This window comes from Caretta caretta, chromosome 3 (assembly GCF_965140235.1).
Source record: "Caretta caretta isolate rCarCar2 chromosome 3, rCarCar1.hap1, whole genome shotgun sequence".
Taxonomy (NCBI): domain Eukaryota; kingdom Metazoa; phylum Chordata; order Testudines; family Cheloniidae; genus Caretta; species Caretta caretta.
In genome coordinates, this window is record NC_134208.1 from 128,190,709 (window position 1) to 128,214,979 (window position 24,271).

The following is a 24,271-nucleotide window of genomic DNA, read 5'->3' on the forward strand; positions in this document are numbered from 1 at the left end:
TTTGCCATCTCCGACTCAAGAAACTCTTTCCTCCTCCTCCCCCTCTTCCCCCCCCCCCCCCCCGAGCGCAGCAAGTTTCAGCGCTATAAAGCGCTACTGTAGGCAGTGCACCCGAGCCAGTGTAGATTAACCAGTAGACGCTTACAGAGTTAACTCTGTTGTGTAGACCAGAGCCAGTTTTTTGCTTAGTCGTGTCTTGGTTACAGGATCCAAGTGTGAAGTCTGACTCATTCTTTCTCCACCCCATGATCATTTATCCATTATTTGGGTAGTTTTTAGATCCAGTCAGTCTTAACGGCTTGTAATCACTAGTCTTGTGACTGTATTTACCTGTGAGAGGTGCTTGAAACTGTTCTCATCTGGAAGGCTTTTGTCCTTGTTTTAAAAAGGTGTCTTTTTTACAGTGAGGTAACTAACAAACAGTAGTTCACTAGGCTTTTATAGTGAGATAAGACAACTTACCACAACCTAGCCAGGCAAGTTTAACACTGTATCCCCTTCCCCCGCTAATGGTTGATCTCACCTAGTTTATCTTACAGTAAAACTACATTTTCTCACCTCCAATAGGATTTTACAGCAAAACAGCTAATTTGTGTTAGGGCTGGTCTACACTGGCAGCGCTTTAACGTGCCTTGTGTCATCGCAGCAGAGCACTGGGAGAGGGCGTTACTCGTGCTCAAAAACACCCACCTCCACGAGGGGCGTAGCTCCCAGTGCTGGGAGTGCGTCTTCTAGCATTGGTGCACTGTCTGCTGCACGGGCGCTTTACAGCACTGAAACTCGCTGCACTGAGGGGAGTGATTTTTCACACCCCTGAGTGAGAAAGTTGCAGTGCTGTAAAGTGCCCGTGTGGACAAGCCCTTAGCTATCCTATGGTAAAAACACAACTTTTTCAGTTAAGACAAAGCCATATAGTCTTAAGGCCCAGATTTTTAAAGGTATTTAGGTTGTAAGTTCCTAAATCCCTTTTTGAAAATACAGATTTAGGCTTCTAAATCAGTTAGGCATTATAACACTGAGCACTCCAACGTCTAAATACCTCTAAGAATCTGGGCCTAGCAATCCAGAAAGTCAATACAAAAACCATGTCTTGGAATACAGGTCAGTAGTCCTTACCAAGCACCCTTACATTTATCACAAATACTTGTTCAACTACAGAGAGAACTTGCATTCTGTTATACAAGTGGCAAAGGGCATATTCTTGACTGACTGAATTCTTCGTTAGTAGAAGCAGATTAGAAAAGATAGTGTCTGAACCAGATTAATTTTTAAAATCAAATATTAAGTAATGCCTTGAATATTTTCCCCACCATTGTGAAACAAGTATAAGCAGTTAAAGATTAGTTTCAGAATTAGCTGTGGGGAAAGACAGGACATTTAGAGAGTTGTTTTCATTCTGTTTTATTCTTTTTGTTAACTTCTGGCAACTTCAGTACCTTGTAACTTCCTAAAGATCTGTTAGGTTTTGTTTAAACTGTGACTTTCTGCTCAAGTGTATTTAATTGTTTCTTTACAAATGAAGTAAACACCATTTAAAAAAAAATCCCAGAAGCTTTAAAAAAGTCTGATTTGTATTCCCACAAAAATATGTGCAGCTGCTAGATGCAACCAAGAATTAAATGGCAAAAATCATGAATATCCAAAACTGTTCTGGAAAGAGATGCTGCTACATATGAACACCCTCATTCCTGAATGCTGCACTTGTTGAAGTGGTGGCAGCTGGAGCTCTGAAGACTACTGCTTCAGCCAAACGCATGTACTTTGCCACTTGTATAATAGAATAGAAATTCTTCTTCTTCCCTTCCAACCACCGCTTCCCTCATACACACCAGTTTGCAGGTAATTTGAGAGAGGCTCTCCTCCTCGTCCTCCAGAGTGGTAATGGACTGACTCTTCCTGGCTACCCCTACTGCTACAATGAAAGAATCTTGGGTTCTCCTCAGATGCTTTAGTAGTAGAAGATGGCTTTAAGGACAGAAGCTTCCATGGCACTTCATCCATTCCCGCATCTTTCACGCACCCCTTCCCCAAATAAAACCCATATTAGACAGTTAGTAATTTAGCTCTCAATTTGTAATCCATATAATTTTTTAAAGAGTAATGGTTGGGGAAAATTGAATGTAATGACCCATAAACAGTTAAGCATGAACTATTTAACTTTTGTGTCCCCTTTGCTATCTATTGCATTTAGTGATTTAATACTGTCTTCTATAGTATCCAAAACTAAAAAATAAATTTCCAGTTGAATGTCATTGTACATTCAGATTCTTGCTGATGTATGTCCTTATCTGTCTCTTGGAAACAGGGTCTATGTATTGATGCCAAGAGTGCTTTTCTGAATGTTAATTTGGGATCAGTGAATTTAAGTCCCAAATTATAATCTATTTCAGTTGTCCCCATTTCCTACTAAAGAATGGTGCATTTATATTTAGAAATGCAGCATAATGGTCAATGTCAACTTGATGAAAAGAATAATGCCCACATTTATAAGAATTCTGAAATAAAGCAACAAATAATAGCCAAGTGAAATCTGTCTGGGAAATGTGGCATACTACACCCCTCCCTTTACAAAAAAAAAAAAGGAAAATAAAAAAATGTTTGTAGTTTGCACCTACATCCACATACTGGTCATTTTTCTGGAGAACTGCAATTGGTCTGAGTGCTTTGCAATTTTTTCACATGAAATTAACTGTCACTTTTACACGGCAGTGCAAAATCTAAAATTTAAGTACATGAATTTGAATAGAAGGAAATAGAAACACAATGCAAGACTAAAACTCATATTAGACATCTGTGCATGTTTATTCATTTTTATGTGACAAATTCTGAAAATGAAAAGTTCCCTATGCTTTTATATTGCATAGAAGATTGAAGTTGCCAGAATGTAGGAGAAGAGATTAAATTTGAACAGGAATGATAAATCTGAATAGGAGAGGACCCCTTAGTTCACAGACTGAAAGGCTGTGCAGCAATTAACACCATGGGAGTCTGTGCTTTTCTCAGGTAAATGGATAAGAAAAAATTCCTGATTTAAAAACACAACCATCTTTTGTGGCAACTATATTCACTTAGTTATCTTTTCCTCTTCCCTTATTCCAGACCAAAAGTATATTTCAAGAGGGAATTTATCAAACCAGTGTATTCACATGGACAGGCTGATGGTGGCCCTTAAGTTTTCATCTGCCTCCCTCCTTTATTATGGGCTGCCATTTTTCTCCTTTTAAAACTGTCTTTTTATGCTATAATTAATATGGTGCTTTAAAAGCTTCAAAAAAACCTTTCAAGTTTTGTGTTCGATAACATTACCATAATATTCTGTTTGCTTATATAGAATACCTAACCCAGGGTGCATTGCAAATACAGAAGTAACCTTTATGTATAAGGCAATTGTAATGTTTTTGACATTAACCACTATACCTCTGTTGCATCCGATGAAGTGAGCTGTAGCTCATGAAAGCTTATGCTCAAATTCGTTAGTCTTTAAGGTGCCACAAGGTACTCCTTTTCTTTATATCTCTGTAGTGCATTAGGTATGCATGGTTCTTTACAGATAGATAAAGCCATGTCCCTACCCTAAAAAGCTTAATCTGTTAAGGTGGGGGAGGGAGAAGAGCAAGAGGAAGTATGCTATAGGAAGAACAGTGGTCACAGTAAAATTGGCATTCTCTGGTCACATATATATCTTGTTGTGTCAAGTTTTGTCTTTCACAGGCCTAGAGCATAACACGTTCTCTGCCACTAACCTCTTAGAATAAAAATATAATTTTCATGAGTATTTCAGTAATCTGTGATTCAGAGAAAATATCACCAAGATTATGAAGGTTCTATTTCTGCCATGGTGTCAGTGGAGGCTCCTATCAGTTCATTACATAGGTTTGATGCTCCATTTAGGTTTGTCTTGGTGGTCACCTACTGTTAAATCTCTGGGAGCTAAAGGTGCAGTCAATAGTTGTTATATTAAATTAATATTCAGGGTATAAACTGGCTCTTGGCTCAAAACTTTAGACAACAGCCTCCCAGAATTTTTTTTGCCAAGGACACCTGGGAACAAACTCTTATAAAAATCATTAGGATTTTAATGTCCATGCAAAACAGACAGGATTTTGGTGTTTGTCTCATTTAAAAGAGCACACATGTTTGAGTAAACTGTCTATTTTACTCAGCCTGCTCTGGAAGGATGAAGGGCTGAGTTCATTCCTCTGCAGCGAAAACTGATGATTCTTGGGTGTCTGTGTGTTTAATATTAAAGGCTTAGCTCATAAAACCATCCCTAACAGTATGGAGTATTTAAAAAATAAACACCTGCATTTCTAGAATATCCCAGGCTTTTCCAACTTTCCTTTCCTCTACTTATTGAAATGCAGTGTGCTTAGAATACTTCAGGAAAATTTATTAAATTATACAGACATAAATCAAAGGTGTATGGTTGGAATAATTTCCTCCATTCCCAAGGGGAAAAGAAAAAGCGTTTCAATCAGAATTACATTCACTTCTTATTTCATTACAGGATTTGGAGTTTCATGGAGTCATGAGATTTTATTTTCAAGACAAAGCAGCTGGAAACTTTGCAACAAAATGTATTCGTGTTTCTAGCACTGCCACAACGCAAGATGTAATAGAAACACTTGCAGAGAAATTCCGACCAGACATGCGAATGTTGTCATCTCCTAAATACTCACTTTATGAAGTGCATGTCAGTGGAGGTTAGTATATGCTGTCTGGGTCTCAATCCTGTATTTTTTCTTAAAAGGATATAGAAAGATGATAAATGTTTCCTACTACTTACTATAACAAATGTACTTCGGTTTCTTTGGCACTTAAATATATAACTGCAAAGGGTTCTCATCTGGTGGTGGTAGTATTTCAAAATATAATGGGGTGTAACGTAGACACAATTTGTGTAAATTGTGATGATGGTGTGACCTTTTTTGAAAATATTATACTTGTTATCCTTTAGATGGGTGATGACATGGTGTGGGAATACTCATTTCTAACTAAAAGGCCTTCATTCAGAAACGACCAAGTTAATGTAGGTGAAATGCACAGCTGTAGTTAAAGGAACACAATCTAGTGAAAGGACACTGTCATGTTAAACACATTTCTCTCAGAAAGGGTTGTTTTTACCTGCTTTTACAAGTAGCATCACAGTTTACAGTACCTGAAAGACATTAGAGGGGAAAATGTTGGTTGGCGCATTTGATAGCATTTGGTGTATCGTCAGTTTTCCTCTTCGCGTTGCACACTGAGATTCTTCTTTTGTCTCTTTCAATAGAGAAATAGCAATAGAAGAAAGAAAAGATTTTTAAATAGGAAAAGTTTCTTCTAAAACTAGGTGGATTGATTTAAATCAAGGCAATTTAAATCAAGCAGACAGCCTCTTTTTAAGTCAATTTTGATCAGCTGTTTCATTTGTACTTCATTATTTTCTAAAGAAAGGTGCATGCTCATTGATTGATATAAACATTAAAATATCTTGATTTACAATTAAATAGGGCCTTTACATTAGATTTGGCACACCTTTTTGCCATCTAGGAGGGAACACTATAGTTGTATACATTATTTAAGTAGTTACATAGCTTAACACTTTCAGCTTCATATTAACTGTACATTTTAGTATGTTAGAAGATGGTGAATGATATTGTTATGGGTTAGACCCCCACCCCCTTCTGGGATGCCACCTGATGTACTGTGGTTTCACTGAGCCCTTCCTGCTCCATCAGCCTGGATTCCCTTTCCCTGTTTTGCTGAAGTAGGCACTCTGACCTCTTGCAGTGTGTGTGTGTGTGCACGCGCACACACACACACACGCAGGTAGGTCCATACCCAGCAGCAGACACAGACTGAAGTCAGCTCTGTGTGAGAGGATTCACCCAGCACTCACATGCACACCTCCCCCTTTGGGGAATAAACCCAAAATAGTACCGTCTTGCACTGTATAGAAAGATCTGCACAGTGCAAGCTCATGAAAATTCACCCTCTTCCTCAAATTGGAGAGAGATGCAAAACTTCTTGCCCGCCCCCCAGTTAGAAATTGCACAAACTGGGTTTAATAATAAAACAAATTTATTAACTATAAAAGGCAGATTTTAAGTGATTATAAGGGATAGCAAACAGAACAAAGCAGATTACTGAGCAAATAAAGCAAAACACGCATACTAAGCTTAAGATCTTGAAGAGACTGGTTTCAAGAAGTAATTTCTCACCCTAAATGTTGTTTTAGGCAAGTTGCAGAGTTTCTGTAGCGTAGAGTTCTAATTATTTCTTCTTACAAACTGGACCCCATCTCAGTCTGTACTCACCCCTGCCTTTCCCCTCAGGTTAGTTTCTTTGTTACTTCAGGTACTTTCAGCAGTCTTTCTTCTTGGGTAGGCAATGGAGGAGAGTCCAGATTAACCCCCTCCCCAGCTTAAAAAGGATTTACCTAAGGCAGGAAAACTTTGTTTGATACCTGTCCCCCTACAGAGGAAAAGTACCAGCAGTGTCCAAGGTGATATTTTGCATCAGGTGACATTATCATCTGACCCTGTAGAGTCAATGCAGCATCCCAGGGAACTCTTCAGGAAGGTGGGAAATTAGTATCTTCAGAGTTCTATTGTCCTTCTTAAATGGCTCATTCAGGACGATTGTTTACTGTCTGGTGGGCATTTTCCCAAGTGTACGCACAGTTGTAATTGTTACATAGTCAATATTCCTAACTTCTGATACAGAAATGATACAGGCATACAAATTGGATAATCACATTCAGTAAATCTTAGTTTTTCCAATGATATTTTACGTGAGCTATCTTGCATAAAGTATATCTTAGTTATGTTGTATTCATATTATAACAATATTTCTATGAAGACTAGAGGGTGTAACATCATAGATATATTGCTTATTTACTAGATAATTAACTTTGGTCATGATTTATGTCAAGCTGCATTAGGATGGTAACTGGGATTTAATTAAACACAACAGCATATAAAATTTGTTTTTATTAAACAGCAGCTTTAAATGTTTTGGATAGGTAAACATCTCTTATCAAAACATGTTTCACATTTACAACTAAATGATTTATTAACGGAACACGGGGATTAACTGTAGTCATTGAATTAAACTGATTATTTCAGGTCAACCTGGGAATATTTTCAAATATGCTGAAGTATAAGTGACTGGAGCTTTCCTACTTGTCGACGTCTCTTGAAAATGAAAACTGTCTCTTAAGTTACTTAGGCTGTCCTTCAGTCTTCTAAAACTAGTAGATCTCATCCCTTCCTTCCCTGTTTTTATTCAGAGACTGGAAGAGGGACAAGTTTTGCTGCTTTTTCAACTCCCAATTTAATTAATTCAAAGTTGAGAAATCGTCCAAATGAAGAAAATATTCTTTCTGGGCCTGTGGAAGAGAGAGGCTACTGATGTCAAAAGCTGGCTTAGCACTTCCAACAAACTCCAGTTCCAGGTGCTTACCTCGTGACGTCTGTCAGTTCAGTGGGTTCTCTTTTTCTTTATACCACCATCAGCAAATATGTAGTGCTTGAATGGTTCATTTCCAGCCCTGAAATTTATTATGGTTGGCATGACTGGGTGATTATTAGATGCCCATGTCATAGCAGCAGCATCTTCAGCAATTAGGCATCTATACCGGTACTTTGGGTTGAGAATGATGCCAAGAAAATGCAGTGGAGTAAGTGCTTGATCCAGCCACTTCTTTACTGCATGCAATTTAACTTTATTGTTGGGTATTTCTTCAGTGTTCCGTGATGATGAAATGTAGAAAGAACATTAAAAGCAATACAGCAGCAATTTTTCTGCAACTTGTTCCAGGCTGTGGAAACAGCTTTTAGTTTCTCCTTCAAGTGCTGTCTCTGTGGATGCTCTACTTCAGGTGTCAGTGCATCCCGGAGCCGTCAGTTGGAGACACACCAGCTCCTCAAGATCTTACACACACCTTGCATGACAAAAATAGCATTGCCCTAAATGATGGTTTGATGGAACCTGTAGAAACGGTGTGGCAAACATCTGCCACCATCCCTCCAACCAGTAAGTGTTTGGCAGGTAATACTATGTGCCAAATAAAGGTATGGACTTCCTTTTCTCATACCCACAACCCTAACTCCTTAGTGGTGGAGGTGGTCAACCAATGGGGCAAACAACCTCCATGCAGACCCACTCCCCAAGACAAGGATTGGAAGAGATTAGACCTCTTGGGGCGAAAAGCTTACTCTTCAGTGACATGGCATTATTTGCTAATACAATCATGACAATTATACCAAAATGAACGATATCATCCGGGAAATTCCGGAGGGAAAAAGAGACCAATTCCAAGCCATCATCAGTGAGGGCCAACATATTGCTAGAACAGTGCACCATGCATCCCTTGACATGGCAGACATAGCGGCATGCATATCAGTGACAGCCATTGCTATGCACAGAGCATCCTGGTTACGCTCATTGGATGTCCTAAAGGAACTTCAGAACAAAGTAGAGAACCTCCCCTTCAACAGGGACAAGGTCTTCTCCAGTAAGATGGATGAGGTCCTCCATTCCATGAAGGACTCTAGAGCGACACTGAGGGCCCTTGGGATCTACATGCCCCCTAAGAGGAGATGCAGATACCAGCCTTACAATCATAGCAGAGACAATGTGTCACAGCACCAGTAGAGACCATATGACAACCAAAGACAAAGGCACAGACCACAGAGACGTTGCCCTACCCAGCTTCAGGCTATGATGTCCCAAACACCACCAAAGAAGACCTGATTTTGAAACATTGTTTGAGGGTATGCCCGACCTCCCCCACCACCAGCGCCAATAAGCAGATTATCGCAAACCTTTGGTCATTGGCTACAACCATTATATCATACATGGGCTTCTATCACCACAGGCCAATGGGTTTTAGAAATCATTTGAATAGGTTATACCATCCCCTTTACCTCCATCCCACCAACCCACTCCCCCTCCCACAAGCATCTTTTGAGACAAGAAGTATATCACCTTCTACAATTAGGGGCTGGGGAACAAGTTCCAACAGAACTCAGAGGGAAGGCATTTTATTCACATTATTTCCTGACTCAGACGAAAAATGGAGGTTGGAGACCGTTCTAGATCTCAGAAAACTCAACAAATTTGTTTGTACCCACAGATTCAGAATGGTCACATTGAACTTGATCACACTTAACTGCACTGGAAGAGAGGGGCTGGTTCTCAGCCGTCCACCTACAGGATGCATATTTTCACATTACCATCCACATTGCTCTCAGACGATTCACTTCCAGTACAGGGTATTGCCATTTAAACTATCTATGTCTCCATGAGTTTTTGTCAGAACCCTAGTGGTGGTAGTGGCACATTTGTGCGAACAGGGAATATTGATCTTACCGTACCTGATGACTGCCTGCTAAAAGGCTCTACCCAGACAGAAATGTTACACATCACTAGACAAGCCATATTTCTTTTTCACTCCCTAGGACTACAAATCAATGAGCAAAAATCTACCCTAACTCCAGAACAACAAGTGGACTTCATAGGAGCACACCTGAACTCAGTGGAGGCCAGAGCATCATTGCCGATACCCTGAATCACAGCAATGACCTCCCTCATATCAGTGATCTTAGACAGCCCATGGGTGTCTGCACACACCTGCTGACGACTCTTGGGACATATGGCAGCCACCACTTTTGTTGTATAACACGCAAGACTACACATGCACTGCCTACAAGGATGGGTGAGCTTGGTGTGTATATATACCACAAAAGCACAGTTTAAACAAAAGACTCACACCAACCCCAGAGGTGCTGTAATCACTACAAAGGTGGACAAATCCAATAAATGTTTGCTCAGGTATCCCATTTAAACAGGTTCCACCATCCATATAAATCACAACAGATGCCTCGCTGATCAGATGGGGAGCTCACCTGAACATACATACAATCCAAGGCAAGTGGTCCCCCACGGAAACACATTTCCACATGAACCCGCTCGAATTATATGCAATCCACAACTTGTGCCTACTTTTCCTCCCTATTATACGAAGCAAACAATAAGGGTCTTGACAGACAACATTGAATGTATGTTCTATATAAACTGACAGGGTGGAGCATGTTCCCACTCCCTGTGCACAGCGGCTTTAAAACTATGAAATTGGTGCATAACACACAACATAGCTATTTCAGCAGCATACCTCCTGGGTCGACAGAAAGATAGCGGATACATTAAGCAGACAGTTTTCCCAAGAGCATGAATGGGAACTGAACAATGGAATAACACAACACATATTCCACAAGTGGGAATCCCCACACATAGACCTGTTTGTGACATTACTAAACAAGAAATGCCCAAAGATTTTGCTCACGAGCAGGACTAGGGTCATGATCCCTAGGGGACGCTTTTCTTATCAGATGGAACGCTCCTCTTCTATATGCATTCCCACCAATACAGTTAATCTCCAGAGCAATACACAAAATACAAACTGACAAGGCCAACATAATACTCATAGTCCTGATGTGGCCTGAACAGACATGGTTCCCTTACCTAACATGCATGGCAATCTGTTCATTCTCCCTCGCCTACGGAATCTTCTTTCTCAGGACAATGATCAAGTCTTCCATCCAGACCAGGAGAAATTTCACCTGAAGGTGTGGTTTCTTCATGGCTCCACCACGACAAACTAACCTGCTCAGAATAAGTAAAACAAGTGGTGTTAAACAGCAGGAAACCCAACACGCATAGCCTACTTACCTCCAAAAATGGAAAAGACTCTTCATATAGTGCCAGAACAAACAAATATCTGCAAGCCAGGCACCGTTGCCACTAATTCTGGAATATTTATTATCCCTAAAAAACTCAGGGCTTGCTACAAGCTCACTTAAAGTTCACCTTACTGCCATCACGGCTTTCCATCAGCAGGTACATGGTACTTCAATATTCGTTCACCCAATTACTAAGCGATTTCTCACTGGAATACAGAACATGTACCTGGACATCTGAGAACCCACGCCAGCATGGGACTTAAATCAGGTGCTCAGAAGTCTCACCAGAGTCCTATTCGAACCCTTAGCCACATGCTTATTACTTCATTTATCTATGAAAGTGGCATTCCTGGTCGCCATTACATCCACGTGCAGAGTCGGTGAGATAGGGCCTCTCATGGCTCACTCCCCATACACTATTTTCTTCAAGGATAACTTAAACACATCCTGAATTTATGCCCAAAATATTGTCTTCGTTGCACCTCAACCAACCAATTCACTTACCTACATTTCATCCAGAACCACACACTAATGTTCAAGAGGCAATCCCACACACATTAGATGTTTGTCATGCCATAGCCTTTTATCTGGACATAATAAAGCCCTTCTGAAAATCACCTAGACTTTTTGTGTCAACAACAGAATGATGAAAGGGCTCTGTCATATCTACGCAAAGATTATCTAAATGGATATCCAGCTGTATCCATATGTGCTATTCTCTACACAACACTGAAGACCTTTTGGGCATCAGAACCCACTTGACAAGACTTTTAGCTACCTCCATAGCATTCCTACACAATGTACCCGTTCTAGACATCTGCAGGGTGGTGACCTGGGCCTCTGAACACACATTCAAGAGCCACTCTGCAATTACTCTCGATTCAAGCTCAGACAACTCTGAAGACACTTCTGTCCTCATAAGGGCACTGCTCTATGTTCACCTGAAGTGGAGCACCCACAGGGACAGCACTTGAAGAAGAGGAGAGGGTTACTCACCTTATGCAGTAACTGAGGTTCTTCGAGATGTGTCCCCCTGTGGGTGCTCCACTACTCGCTCTCCTCCCATCTAGTTTGGAGTACGAGTTAAACACTCCAGAGTAGAGAAGGAACTGAAGGGGTTGGGCCGTACGCATGTTAGATGAGGCACCAGTGGCACCACGAGGCTGCTACTGCACGCACACACACTGACCAGAGACTGATACCAAAAATCTCCAATTGACGGTGCTGGGACGCACTGAAACCTGAAGTGGAGCACCCACAGAGGGACACATCTCAAAGAACCTGAGTTACTTCAGAAGGCGAGTGACCTTCTCATATTTAGCATCAAAGTTGACTGCTTTGCGTGTGATAGTTCCATCTGTTTTTGTCACGATTTTCTTCACAAATTGTAATGAGAATAGGTCAGTTCTTAATAAATAGCTCAACACAGTCGACCACTGAATTCCAGCATACATCTTGGGGAGAATTAGATTGAATCCTCTTGCTCTCTTCAGTGAAGCCTGAAGCGAAGTGGCTGTTACAGAAGTGTTTTACAATTTCAGCAACATTTTCTTTTATTCCTAGAGCTGTAGTTAAGTCTTTGGCTAAAAGATGCATCAAGTGAGCATGGCATCCATATGTTTTAAGTTTCAGGTTCCCTTAATTTCTTCTTCTAGATTTCTCCTCATCTTTGCTACATCTGCAGCATTGTCTGACAAAGCTATATACTTGAATTTTTGTTCACAATTTGTTATAGCTTTTACTGCTATTTCTTTTAAGCATTCTTCTGTATGGGCATTTCCTGATGTATCGGATGTTTCTGTAAGATAGACAACCTCATCTTCTTGTCGCACAAGCATGTATTGAATCTTTTTGTATATTGCTTTATCCATCAAGACTTAGATCAACAAATTTACCATCAATGTTTTCTGCACACTGTTCAATTTCCTTCTCATATGCTGTATCCAGCAACCTTCCAGCAATGTTTGCTTTGCTGGTTGGAGTGTAGTCTGGTCATAATAATTGAACCACATCAATGAAATGTTTGTTCTGAACAAGATGAAGAGGAGAATTTGTTGCACAAATGAACCAAGCAGTATTGCTGGAATTTGCTGGTCCTGATTTTTACTGGATGATGATGAAAGTGTGGTGGTTTTTTTTTTATAAGGTAATTTACTGATTTATGTTTAGTTGCAGCACTTCTGTGTCTCTGAAGTTGTAGACGTTGCAGATCATGCATGTTCGTAACCCCTTATGTCTAAGCTCGACCTTGAAACAAAGTAACATCACATTCACTCACTATTACTCAGTGCACTGCTTTTTTTAAAAAAGGGGATTTGTACCATTATGTAATGGTAATTTTTCTAAACCCAGTTTTATAGGAAAAATAATAAATCATATGAATTATCTAAATCTGTTAAAAACTTTTATTTCTAGCAACATACCAAACAGCTTGGAAAAAAACCACTTTTTCCAAATGTTAAAATTCATAAATCCCTAATAAAACTTTACTTTTTAAACAGAAAATCTTTACCTAGAATGTTTGATTATACTGATCAATAAAAATCCATTTCAGAAGTAACAGTAAAAATGTAATTGACAAACGGTCCCACCACAAACTAATGTGCCTAATAAACTAATATTTTGAACACAAACATTTTGAAATTCATAAGCAAGTAATCCACCCAAAACACAAATTTATGACAATAAGTTAGAGAGGCAAGGTGGATGAGGCAATCAATATCTTTTTAAACCAATTTCTAGTGAGAGAGAGAAGCTTTCTAGCTACACCTGAAGTTGGTCCAATAAAAGATATTACGTCACCCACCTTGTCTTTCTAATATCCTCGGACCAACACAGCTACAACACCGCATACAATAATTTAAGTTTATCATTTACTAAGATAGTAAGACATGGAAGGCGGTACATAAGAATGGTGCAAAAATACATTTACTAACAAGTTGATCCAAATTGTTCAGACATGTCCTCATAATCATCTTCAAAGTATTGCCTTCTGAGGAGCATTTCTAAAATGTTTCATTCTGACAGCCAGGCCTTGTATCTCTTTGTTGCATTGTTTACATTTGGCATGTGTTCCTTTCTTACCCAGAGGTATAGGAATTCCTTTAAAAGATTCCCAAATAGGGTCTTTATGACCTGCAGCCATGGCAGTTTTTTCCTTCTAAGTCCCAGGTGTTGAAATCAACACTAGAGGCTGCATGCTGACGAATATTATACCTTCTTCCCACAGTGTCCTGCCTTGACACCAGTGTTCCTCCTGTCTAGCTGCACATTCTGCTCTTTGTCCCTTGTTACATAACCCCTACCCTACCCCAGAAAAATAAAAGAACAATCCAAGATTTCTGCTCTTGTAATTTCACTGCAGTATAAATAAAACAGAGCAGAAGGCAGTTGAGAAATTAATGAATTTCTGTGTTGTTTATATCTGTATTGGTGAACACATGCAAGGAGACGGAGCAAGGCTCCTTTCAAGTGCCCCAAACCATCCAGAAGCCAGGGCTGGTAGTCGCTGGGCAGATCGCTGTTTTTCTATAAGCTGGAAAGTGGGTTTTGAAGATGGGTAGAGTCATAAATAATACTCAGTTTGAAACTGAGCCAATCAGAGCCTAGCTAGGGAGAAAATATAAAATAGGAGTATGAGACCACTCGGGCTCAATGGATGATCTTGATGATGAGATACATGATGGTGTGTCTTGGAGTCAGAGGCTGGGTCCCAAAACCTGTGGTGACTTTGCCGGTCTGTTGCACAGCTCCTGGATCCCCTACATGGTCAAGCCCTTAATACATAGGGTTACCAGATACCAACTGTGAAAAAACGGGACCAGCGTGGGGGAGAATAGGCTCCTATATAAGAAAAAGTCCCAAAAAATGGGACTGTCCCTTTAAAAATGGGACAGATGGTCACCCTGTTAATACAGTACATGACCTATTGTGGCATATTGATAAAATTTGACCTCAAAAGTTAGATGTTTCCTCCCCACACTTCTCTTCTCCCTCCGGCCTCCCCCCAATTTTGTCTTTCTATAGAAAAGCAACTTTTAACTCCGTTTTGTATAGAAGCTTGTGGATTCAGCATATTTTATTTTTTATTTTATGTTCTAAGAAATCATAAGTTTAGACCAGTGGTTCTCAAACTTTTTTAAGTTAAGCTTTCATGTGCAGTTTGAGCTCTGCCCCCTTATATATGTGCATAGTGGATTTTTTCACTTTTTTCATACTCTAGAATGGCTTGGTTTATTTTTGTTCAACCTTCCTAAACATATTTGTGTTTGTGCAGATTGGGTAAATTTCAGTCTAAAAGGTGAATGTTTGAAAAAGTTAAAAGGTCTTTTAAAATGACAGTGCTTTAGGCCAAGGGTTCTCAACCGTTTTCTTTCTGAGGCCCCCTCAACATGCTAAACTCCACGCCCCACCTGTGCCACAGTAACTGGTTTTCTGCATATAAAAGCCTGGGCTGGCGTTAGGGGATAGCAAGCGCCAGCACCTCATGCTATGGGGCCCCTGCAAAACTATATTGCTCAGGCTTCAGCTTCAGCCCTCAAGTCCTAGGCTTCAACTCCATGCAATGGGGCTTCAGCTTTCTACCCTGGGCCCCAGCGAGTCTAACACTGGCCCTGCTAGGCGGCCCCCCTGAAACCTGCTCACGGCCTTGGATTCCTGGTTGAGAATCACTGCTTTAGGCATTCTTATCTGTAGATATTGCTATGTGCTCCACTTGTAGTTACACATGGGGAGTTTGTGCTTCCCAAATTTCACTGTCTCCGTCCTACAAGATCCACAGATCTACTTACAATGGATCTTCAGTTTGTGCAGCTACAGGAGTAAAAAATTAACCTGTTAGTCACTGGAAAAGGCATAGCTCCTTGCATTGAGAAGCCCAGTAGTTTGAATTCTGCATCCGTAGCTGCAGAAAAGCATAAGGAGACCTGCCTGCACAGCAAACCTTTCTTTAAAGAGAGAATCAGTTTAATCCTCAATTTGTCAACTCTGACTAAGCGAAAGTAACATACCATAATTGTGTTGAATCTTGAGATGCTGAATAACCATTAGTTATCAATTTTCTCTTTCATATTTTGAAGAAGAAAGAAGATTATATATAGATGAGAAGCCTCTTGTTGTACAATTAAATTGGAACAAAGATGACCGAGAGGGGAGGTTTGTTCTTAAGAATGAAAATGATACACTTCCTCCAAAGGTAAGGTAATATGCAAGGTGGTGGTGATGGTTTTAGTTCTTAGGAAAGTGCTATTGTGATTTTGTGACTTGTTCAAATTCAATAAATATTTATTTAGATTAATAAAAGTGTACCTGTTCATATCATAAGTTAAAAATATCTTAAGTGCTTCAATATAACTTACATTAACCTGCTAACAGTACAGAGAGACTGAATTTTAAAGCTGTGAAGATCTAACAAAGAATTCCTTGCCAGTAGCCCCTTCTGGTTTACACCATTGGGATCCCAGTTTGAGCGTTTTTGCTACTTCCAACTGTGGAAGTATGGCATGACGAGAGTTAGTTACTCTCTCAAACTTAGGACTTTAAAGGCCAAAACAACCACTTAAATATTACCAGAAAATCCACTGGCAGACAGTGTAGACTGTGTAGAACTGCTTTAATATCCTTGTACCCCCGTCCTGCCCTAAACGCCCTCCCAGAGCCTGCACCCTCTTCCCACACACCCCCGCACACAAACTCCCTCCCAGAGCCTGAAACTGCACCCCGCCGCAGCCCAGAGCGTGCACCCAGCACCCAAACTCCATCCCAGAGCCTGCACCCCAATCCCCTACCCCAGACCACCTCCCCGGACCCAAACTCCCTCCCAGAACCTTAGGCAGATGGGGGGGGGTGCAGTTTTGGGGGTGGATTCTGGGCAGCATGAGTGACATTATTGGCCCGCTGGGAGGATTTGAGGACTGGCACTGGCCCTAAGGTAAATTGAGTTTGAGACCCCTGCCTTAAAGTCTGAGTCTGAGGTCCAAAATACTATCCAAGACACCCGCTCCCCCTTTCAATAAGTCCGACCTTTTTAATGAAAAGACAGACAAGTCTCTCCATTCTCGCATGGACTCAAGATCCACCTTGTAATCCCTGGGGATTTATACTCCAGCCCCAAGTAGGAAACACCAGAGACAGCACTTTCAGCTATGATCACAGGCACTGGCTTCCTCCAGGCCTTGGAGGTGCTCAAATCCCCACTCTACCCCAGGCCCTGTCCCCACTCGACTCCTTCCCCCAAGTCCCCACCCTGTCCCGCCCCCTCCCCTGAGCATGCCCCATCCCTGGTCCTCCCCTTCTCTCCTAGTACCTCTGCACGCTGTGAAACAGCTGATCATGGCAGGCGGGAGGCGTAGGAGTTGAGCAGTAGGGTCGTTGGTGGGTGGGAGGTGCTGGTGAAAAGTCGGGGAGCTGGCTGCTGGTGGGTGCCAGCCTATGGCTATGACTACCCCATTCACATACCTCATTCTACCAGCATCCACCTGAACCTCTTTGTAAGTGACAGAAGATTAGAGGTCTCATTTCTCAGCTCCATCCACTGCTACAGCCTCCATATCCTCTCAACTTCAGGCTAGAGGATGGTTTTGACATGCATGTTGAGATCCATGTATCACCACTGATGCCACCTACATCTTCTCTTGTCATCTTTGGGGGCCATCTTACTTTCTTTGCCGACAGTTGGAACAAGATCACCATAGGCAGTTGAGTTCTGCAGATTATCCATCATGGATACTCCATAGAGTATCTCTTCTTCCCTCTTCACAAACCCCCCTTCCGGGACCCTTGTCACCAACTGATTCTTCAACAGGAAGCAGAATCCTTTTTATTCCGGGGAGGAATAGAGAGCATCCCTCCTCAGTCGCAGGGGAGAGGGCTCTACTCCCCATATTTCCTAATTTTCAAAAAGGACGGAGCACGGAGACAGATCCTGAACCTTTGGCAGCTCAACAACTTTATCCGAAAGCTGAAATCAGGATGGTAACAGTGGCATCTATAATCACCTCCCTTCAGGAAGGAGCATGGTATGCAGCTCTTGATGTGAAGGATGTATATTGTCACACGGGCATTCACCCATCACACAGGAAGTTCCTGTGTTTCATGGTTGGTCAGCAGTGCTCCCGATTCCACGTCCTTCCCTTTGAACTCATGATGGTGCCCAGGGTGTTCACGAATATTTTTGCAGTGCGAGTGGCCCAGATGAGACATTAGGGGTATATGGTATTTCCATACCTAGATGACTGGCTTCTGGTAGGCCAATCCTGCCAAGAGATTATATCAGCAACAGAGTTATTTTGGGGCCTCCTTGCCACCTTAGATGTTTGCATAAACGAAGACAAATCCATTTTTTCCTGCACAAGGACAGAAAATTTTATAGAAGCACGGCTGGACTTAATATCTGTGAGAGCTTTAGTTTCTGCAGACAGATTTTAGGCAACGAGTAACCTGATCTCTTGCATCATCCGCAAACCTCAATCTACGGTGTGTCAGTGCCTCTCCCTGTTAGGCTACATGCACTTATCTGACATCTTTCACCAGACTCCACTTGCGGTGCCTACAAGCTTGGCTCCTCTTGACTTACCACCTGGGCAGGGTTGTCATATCTTTTAATCAATCCCCTCCCACGCTGAGAGGAGAGAGCTAGTATTCATACTGATGCCCAACCATGAGGAAAATCAGTACCTCCCTGTGTAGGTGTTTTGGCCTCACCAGATCTCCTTTCTAGAAATATCAAAAATTGAAGAGGTTTACAAAAGGTTCCCAAGCAATTTAGTGAGCTTGCCACTCACAGTGGCCTGCAAGGATCTCCTTGTCAGAGGCATTCTGGGAGCCTTTTATTACTGATTGCTTCTGACATATTGTTTTAGTATTACTTGTTAATGCTATGTTTCTCCCCCCAAAAATGCACTTGGGTACAATCTTATCAGAAAAAGAAGCTGCAAGAAATATAACCTCTGCTGCAAAGAGCCATTGAGCCTATGCCGTGTCTTGAAAGAAGAGAAGAACTTTTTCAGATCCTTCTAAATAAAAAGACAGGAGGATATATTATAAAAGGGGAAAAAAAATCAGTGTGCATCCAACTTTATATTTCTTTTAAAGTATAAAAGAGAGTAAAATTAAGATGCCAGTAAGTACTGTAAGTTAGTTGGGGAGATGGCTGCACCGGCTACAAGGTTTGTAATCATTTCAGACAGTCTTTGAAGAATATGTTTTTAGTTGTTTATAACTTAAAAATCAAATGCTTGATTGCTAATGGTTCCTTCCCCTTCTCTCTTTTTCCCCTTCCCACCTCCCGTAATGCAGGGGTTGTTGCTTTTCCTGTATCTATTTCCAGTATGGCGTTACTAAGTGTTTTAGGTTATGCTTTACAAACTTAAACTACTAAATCTACTTTGTGATGTAATTAGAGATCATCAGCAACTTTGCAGTAGACCAAGTGACCAAAGCAGTTTGACTTGATTCATTTCAGAAGGCTCAGAGCAATGGGCCTGAAAAACAAGAAAAAGAGGGAGTGATCCAGAACTTCAAACGGACTCTATCAAAGAAAGAAAAGAAAGAAAAGAAGAGGCGAGAGAAAGAGGCATTGCGACAAGCATCAGATAGAGATGATAGGCCTTTTCATGGAGATGATCTGTAAGTTTATTTTAATTTTGATGAGTTAATTATGTTATAAATTAGTTGTATTATTACCTCTCTCAAAAAATTAAATCATAAGTAACCACTTAACACTGGGGGTGGAGAGGGAATAATTTAAAATAAATAGCATTTGGCTGTGACAGTAGGACCAAATTTAATGGCAGCAACTCCTAAAGTATGCAACAACCTGTAAATTTCACAGCAGAATTGTTTGTTGTGATCCTGACTCTCTTCCCATACGAAAATCCACAACTGTTGTTCATAGGTGAAAATACTTTTCTGAAACTTTTTAAAAAATGATTAATTTCAAAGATGAGTTTTTCCTTTTGCCCTCCAGGTAGCCTGGATCCACTCTCTGGGCCTTGACTCTTGGGATCTTGCCCAGGCGATCAAGCTCAGAACCTTCTCCCCTCCACACGTGCTTCTGTTAGGAAACGGAAGAGCTTGTAGCACGCTTCAGTTGCTCATCTCCTTAACTCCCTGGTCTTTGGGTGTTCACCCCTTCTCCAGGCTGCTTACCTCACCAGCCTACGATTCTGGCTCCTGCAGTTCTTTAGTTGCAAACTCCATCTCTAACTCCCCATATATTGCTGCCTAGTTCAGTGGAACAGTGCAGGGAGCATACACTATTCATCCTTGTATGGAACTTGATTTGTTGGGAAAACCGGAGAGCAAAAGGCAATGTAGGCAGGTCCCTGTAGAGCTCACATACAAAATAAAATGTTGGCTGTGATAACCAAGAAACTAAGTGTTGTAGTGTATGTCAATGTGATAAACTTAAGATTAAAACTTTTAGAAATGAATGCCAAAAGTTAGGGTTCTAAAGTCTCATTCAGGCATGTAAATAAGATGCCTGATTTTCAAAAGTGCTGACCATCCGTCATGTCCTATTGAAGTAGCAGAAAGTGATTACTTTGAAAATCAATCCACTTGTTTAGGTGCTTAAATATAGATTTAGGTGTCTAAGTTTAGGCACCCATTTTAAAAAATGTTTGCCTTCAGCTTTGCAGACTGAAAACTTGTAAACCCAATAAATCAAGGTTTTACAGGAAAATTAAAATACAAAATCATACACTGTTATATTAGCATACACTTTTGAATTTTCAGACTATGAAATGAAAAAGTAAAGGTTCTCTTAGTAATGTTAATTCAGTCAAATTTCACGCACCTGTTGTTCTGAAATCCTGTTCTTTAAAATGTGTACCATAACATTTCTCATGTTTCTAATCCACAACTATTTACTTGCTACCCATTTTATCTTGTCCAGAGGGAGCTATGAAAGTTCCTTTGCCATTGTTACCTGCTACAACTGCAAACCCATTGCTTGTATTTCCTTTTGGAGCCCCGGTCCACATCATCTTCGGAGGACAGCAGCAATTTCTTCTTTTGTTGCCTCAGAGTTTTGTTGCCTTGTGTCCTGCAGAATTTTTTCTTCTTCTTTACTTTTTCCCAGGTTTTGAACCTCCAATATTTTGTTGGGCACAAACATTTTCATCTAAATAGAAAATTTGGGGTCATTCACTTCATAACAGTACTTTCCTTCCCCCAGCTCTCCCCGGTCAGTAGGAGCCTGAAGTACCTCACAGTGGGACTTAAAAGCACCAGTTTTCTCCCTGCTCCTGCTTTGCAGCTTTATTTGCTGCAGAAATTTAATAAACACCTTGTATATTCACGTAAGCCTCATTGTGGACATTTCAAAGAAAACATTTGCTCAGTGCTCACTTTTTGGTGAAGAAGCAAAATATTAGAATGTGTAAGGAATGGAATAGAAAATAATGCTGGAATATTATTCCTTTGTATGTATAGTAGTACATCTTCACCCAGAACACCATGTTCAATTTTGGTTATCTTATTACAAAAAAGATAGAGCAGAAATAAGAGTTTGAGAAGGAATGGGGAAATAGATGCCTGGTGAAACTGCCATATGAGGAGTGATTGAAAAGACTTGTTTAAAGAACAGTCAAATACCAAGAAACATGAACTAGGTACACAGAATAATGACTGGTATAGATGGTGAATTAGGCACACCGATTTACCCTTTCTCGTGATACAAGGGCCAGTGGACAATCAGTATCATGGAGAGGCAAATTTAAAACTGCTAAAAGAAAATAATGTTTTACACTCTGGATAACTGCTCTGTAATTCACTGCCATAAAGTATCACTGAAGCAAAGAGCTTGAGGATTAAAAAAAGGATTGGATACTTATATGGATGATATTAACATCCACATCAGAATAGGATAAAAAGGGAGATCTAAACTCTCATGCTTCAGGGTGTAAGCCAGCCACTTACTGTCTGATGTTAGCAAGAAACTTCACCTGTAGACAGATTATTTCATAATTATTCATTATGATGTTTCTTGCACTTGATTTTGAAGCATCTGGTATGACCACTGACAGAAACAGGATACTGGACTAGATGGACCTTAATCTGGTATGAAAACTTCTACATGCAATTTATGAACTTCAGGAATAACTACATGATCTCTGAGATAAAGCTCTGGGCTGACATTGTGTATGGGGAATGAGTTTGGCTAGTATCAGAGATCTTTGACAAAATTGTGGCTACTTTGTAGAACACCAGAATCTTCATGCATTTTGTGGCAACCAGGCTCTTCAACACAGAAGATACGCTTTTCTTGTGAATCAGTTGAATAGTTTCATGGCAATCAAGATCTTTGACATATTCCTGAGTGTGTGTGTATATATAAGTTCATGGAATTGTGCACAAGGGACAATGGGATTAGAGGGAAGAGCCTGATCTGTGTGCAGGGTAGGCAGGATGTGTGGGTGGGATTTGGGGAGGAGGTGATGGAATGCCGGCATTTTTTTCAGAGACAAGTTTTAGTGGTGCATTCTCTGTGGTGCATAGTGCTTGTGGTAGTGATGAGTTATGTCTCAGGGTGAGGAAATATACTACTGTTGGTAGTCTTTAAAGCCTTGCTTTTTGAGGTTTTCATACCTTTTTAAGACCAGAAGGGACCATTGTAATCATAGTCTGACCTCCTGTATGGCCATAGAACTTCCCCAAAATAATTCCTGGAGGATATCTTTTATAAAAACATTCAGTCTTTATGTAAAAATTGCCAGTGATGGAGAATCCACCACAACCTTTGGTAAATTGTTCCAATGATTAATTACTCTCACTGTTAAAATTTACACCTTATTTCCAGTCTAAATGCATCTAGCTTCAACTTCCAGCCATTATATTGTGTTATGCCTTTCTCTGCTAGAACGAAGACCCAATTATTAAATATTTGTTCCCCATGTAGATACATCTAGAGTGTGATCAAGTCCACCCCTTAACCTTCTCTGTGTTAGTCTAAATACATAGACTCAAGGAGGTCAGTCACTATAAGGCGTGTTTTCTAATCCTTTAGTCATTGTCATGGCTCTTCTCTGAATCATCTCCAATTTATCAACATCCTTTAATGTGTTAAGCATATTATGTAGAGAGGAAACTTAGCTCCACAATACAGTATTCTTCTGTATTACTATCAGAGTTTTAAGTTAATAACTCAATTTCTTTTCAGCACAATTTCAATGTTTTTACATTAATATAAAGAAATTATTGGTTGACATGTCAGTGGATTTAATTGTTCATTTGAATTATTAGTAGAATACAGGTGTTTTATTTTGTCCAGAGTTCTCTCTGCATGTTTTTTCTGTCGTTTTGCCTTCACATTCAAAATAACCCTTTTAGCCTTCCCTAACGTAATTTTGCTTGAACTTGGTTTTGTGATTCAAGTTGAATGAAATAAAATGAATGTTGAGTAGCAAACACATACCAACTCTAGTTGCTTCCAGATGAGCTAAAACACCCGCAGACCAGAATAAAATTAAATGTGAAAATCTGACTAGCATTTCATAATTTAAATTTTTTTTCTAGAAAAAGACCTTGATTCTCTTGCCTTTGTGACTAGTACTAATATACAAGACTCTTGGTTACTATTTATTGTACATGAGCGCAGGCATGTGAATAATATTCTAACAGAGGTATGGTAAGTGAAAACATTATCCTTGTATAGTGATGTACTCTGACTGTCACGGTGCAGATCTAATTGTTTAATAGTTCATGTAGTAATTAGGATGTGTTTAGATGTTTCAAAGTATTGAACAATATATTTCCTTTTTTCTTTTTCTTTAAATTAATTTGACAGTGAGAATTCTCGTCTTGCAGCAGAGGTGTACAAAGATATGCCGGAGACCAGCTTCACTCGCACAATATCCAATCCTGAGGTAGTCATGAAACGACGGCGACAACAGAAACTAGAGAAGAGAATGCAGGAGTTCCGCAGCTCCGATGGCCGGCCAGATTCAGGTAGTGGTTCAGATTTGCTTCTTGTATGTTTTAATTTAATGATATTCTACTTCAAGGAAGGTTAGCCCTTTTTCTCATGGTCAACAATTCTTTACTCATACTAAAGCCAGTTTCTGTATTTGGTAACTGATCGTTTACTTTGATCTCGTTGCTAGTAACATCTTAAAAAAAACTGGCTAGAGTTTGAAAAAAAAATTACGGCCAAACTATTAAGTAAAAATTAGTCCTGTAAAATTCCTGGACTTCAGTGTACCAATGTGTGTGACAGTATTAGGGGATTCAGGTAAATTAAGATAATTTAAGCTCTTCAGTGCCCTGTTTATCACAACTCTGCTCTGTGTACCTGGATTTAACTGTCAGAAAGGTTGTAAGATGTATTGCTGGAATGTGTGGTTTCCCATTCACGTTGTTTACATTTCAGAAAAGGATTCTGGGAAACAGTTTGTTTTTGATAGCGATTGCATGCTCATTCTTATCCCAGGCATTTTCTTTAAAAGGAAGGAGAAATGGATCTCTCAGGGAAATATTGAAGAAGCTGTATACTGGTGTTTTATAAGCACAGTCTTTCTCAGATACACGAAATTAAATATTTAGAG

The 24,271-nt window shown here is 40.3% G+C and overlaps 1 protein-coding gene across 23 annotated transcripts in view; it reads left to right on the forward strand.

The window, feature by feature from the left end:
• AFDN (afadin, adherens junction formation factor) overlaps positions 1-24,271 on the forward strand; it is a 219,471-nt gene that overhangs the window by 62,139 nt on the left and 133,061 nt on the right. For 16 of the 23 annotated variants that reach the window (XM_075126862.1, XM_048843985.2, XM_048844006.2 and 13 more), the window contains exons 2-5: positions 4,508-4,703; positions 15,806-15,921; positions 19,189-19,352; positions 23,515-23,675. In XM_075126862.1, coding sequence (XP_074982963.1) covers positions 4,508-4,703; positions 15,806-15,921; positions 19,189-19,352; positions 23,515-23,675 — 637 coding nt within the window. The remainder of the gene's footprint in view (positions 1-4,507; positions 4,704-15,805; positions 15,922-19,188; positions 19,353-23,514; positions 23,676-24,271) is intronic. The other 7 variants (XM_048843986.2, XM_075126868.1, XM_048843999.2 and 4 more) reach the window with 1 other exon arrangement.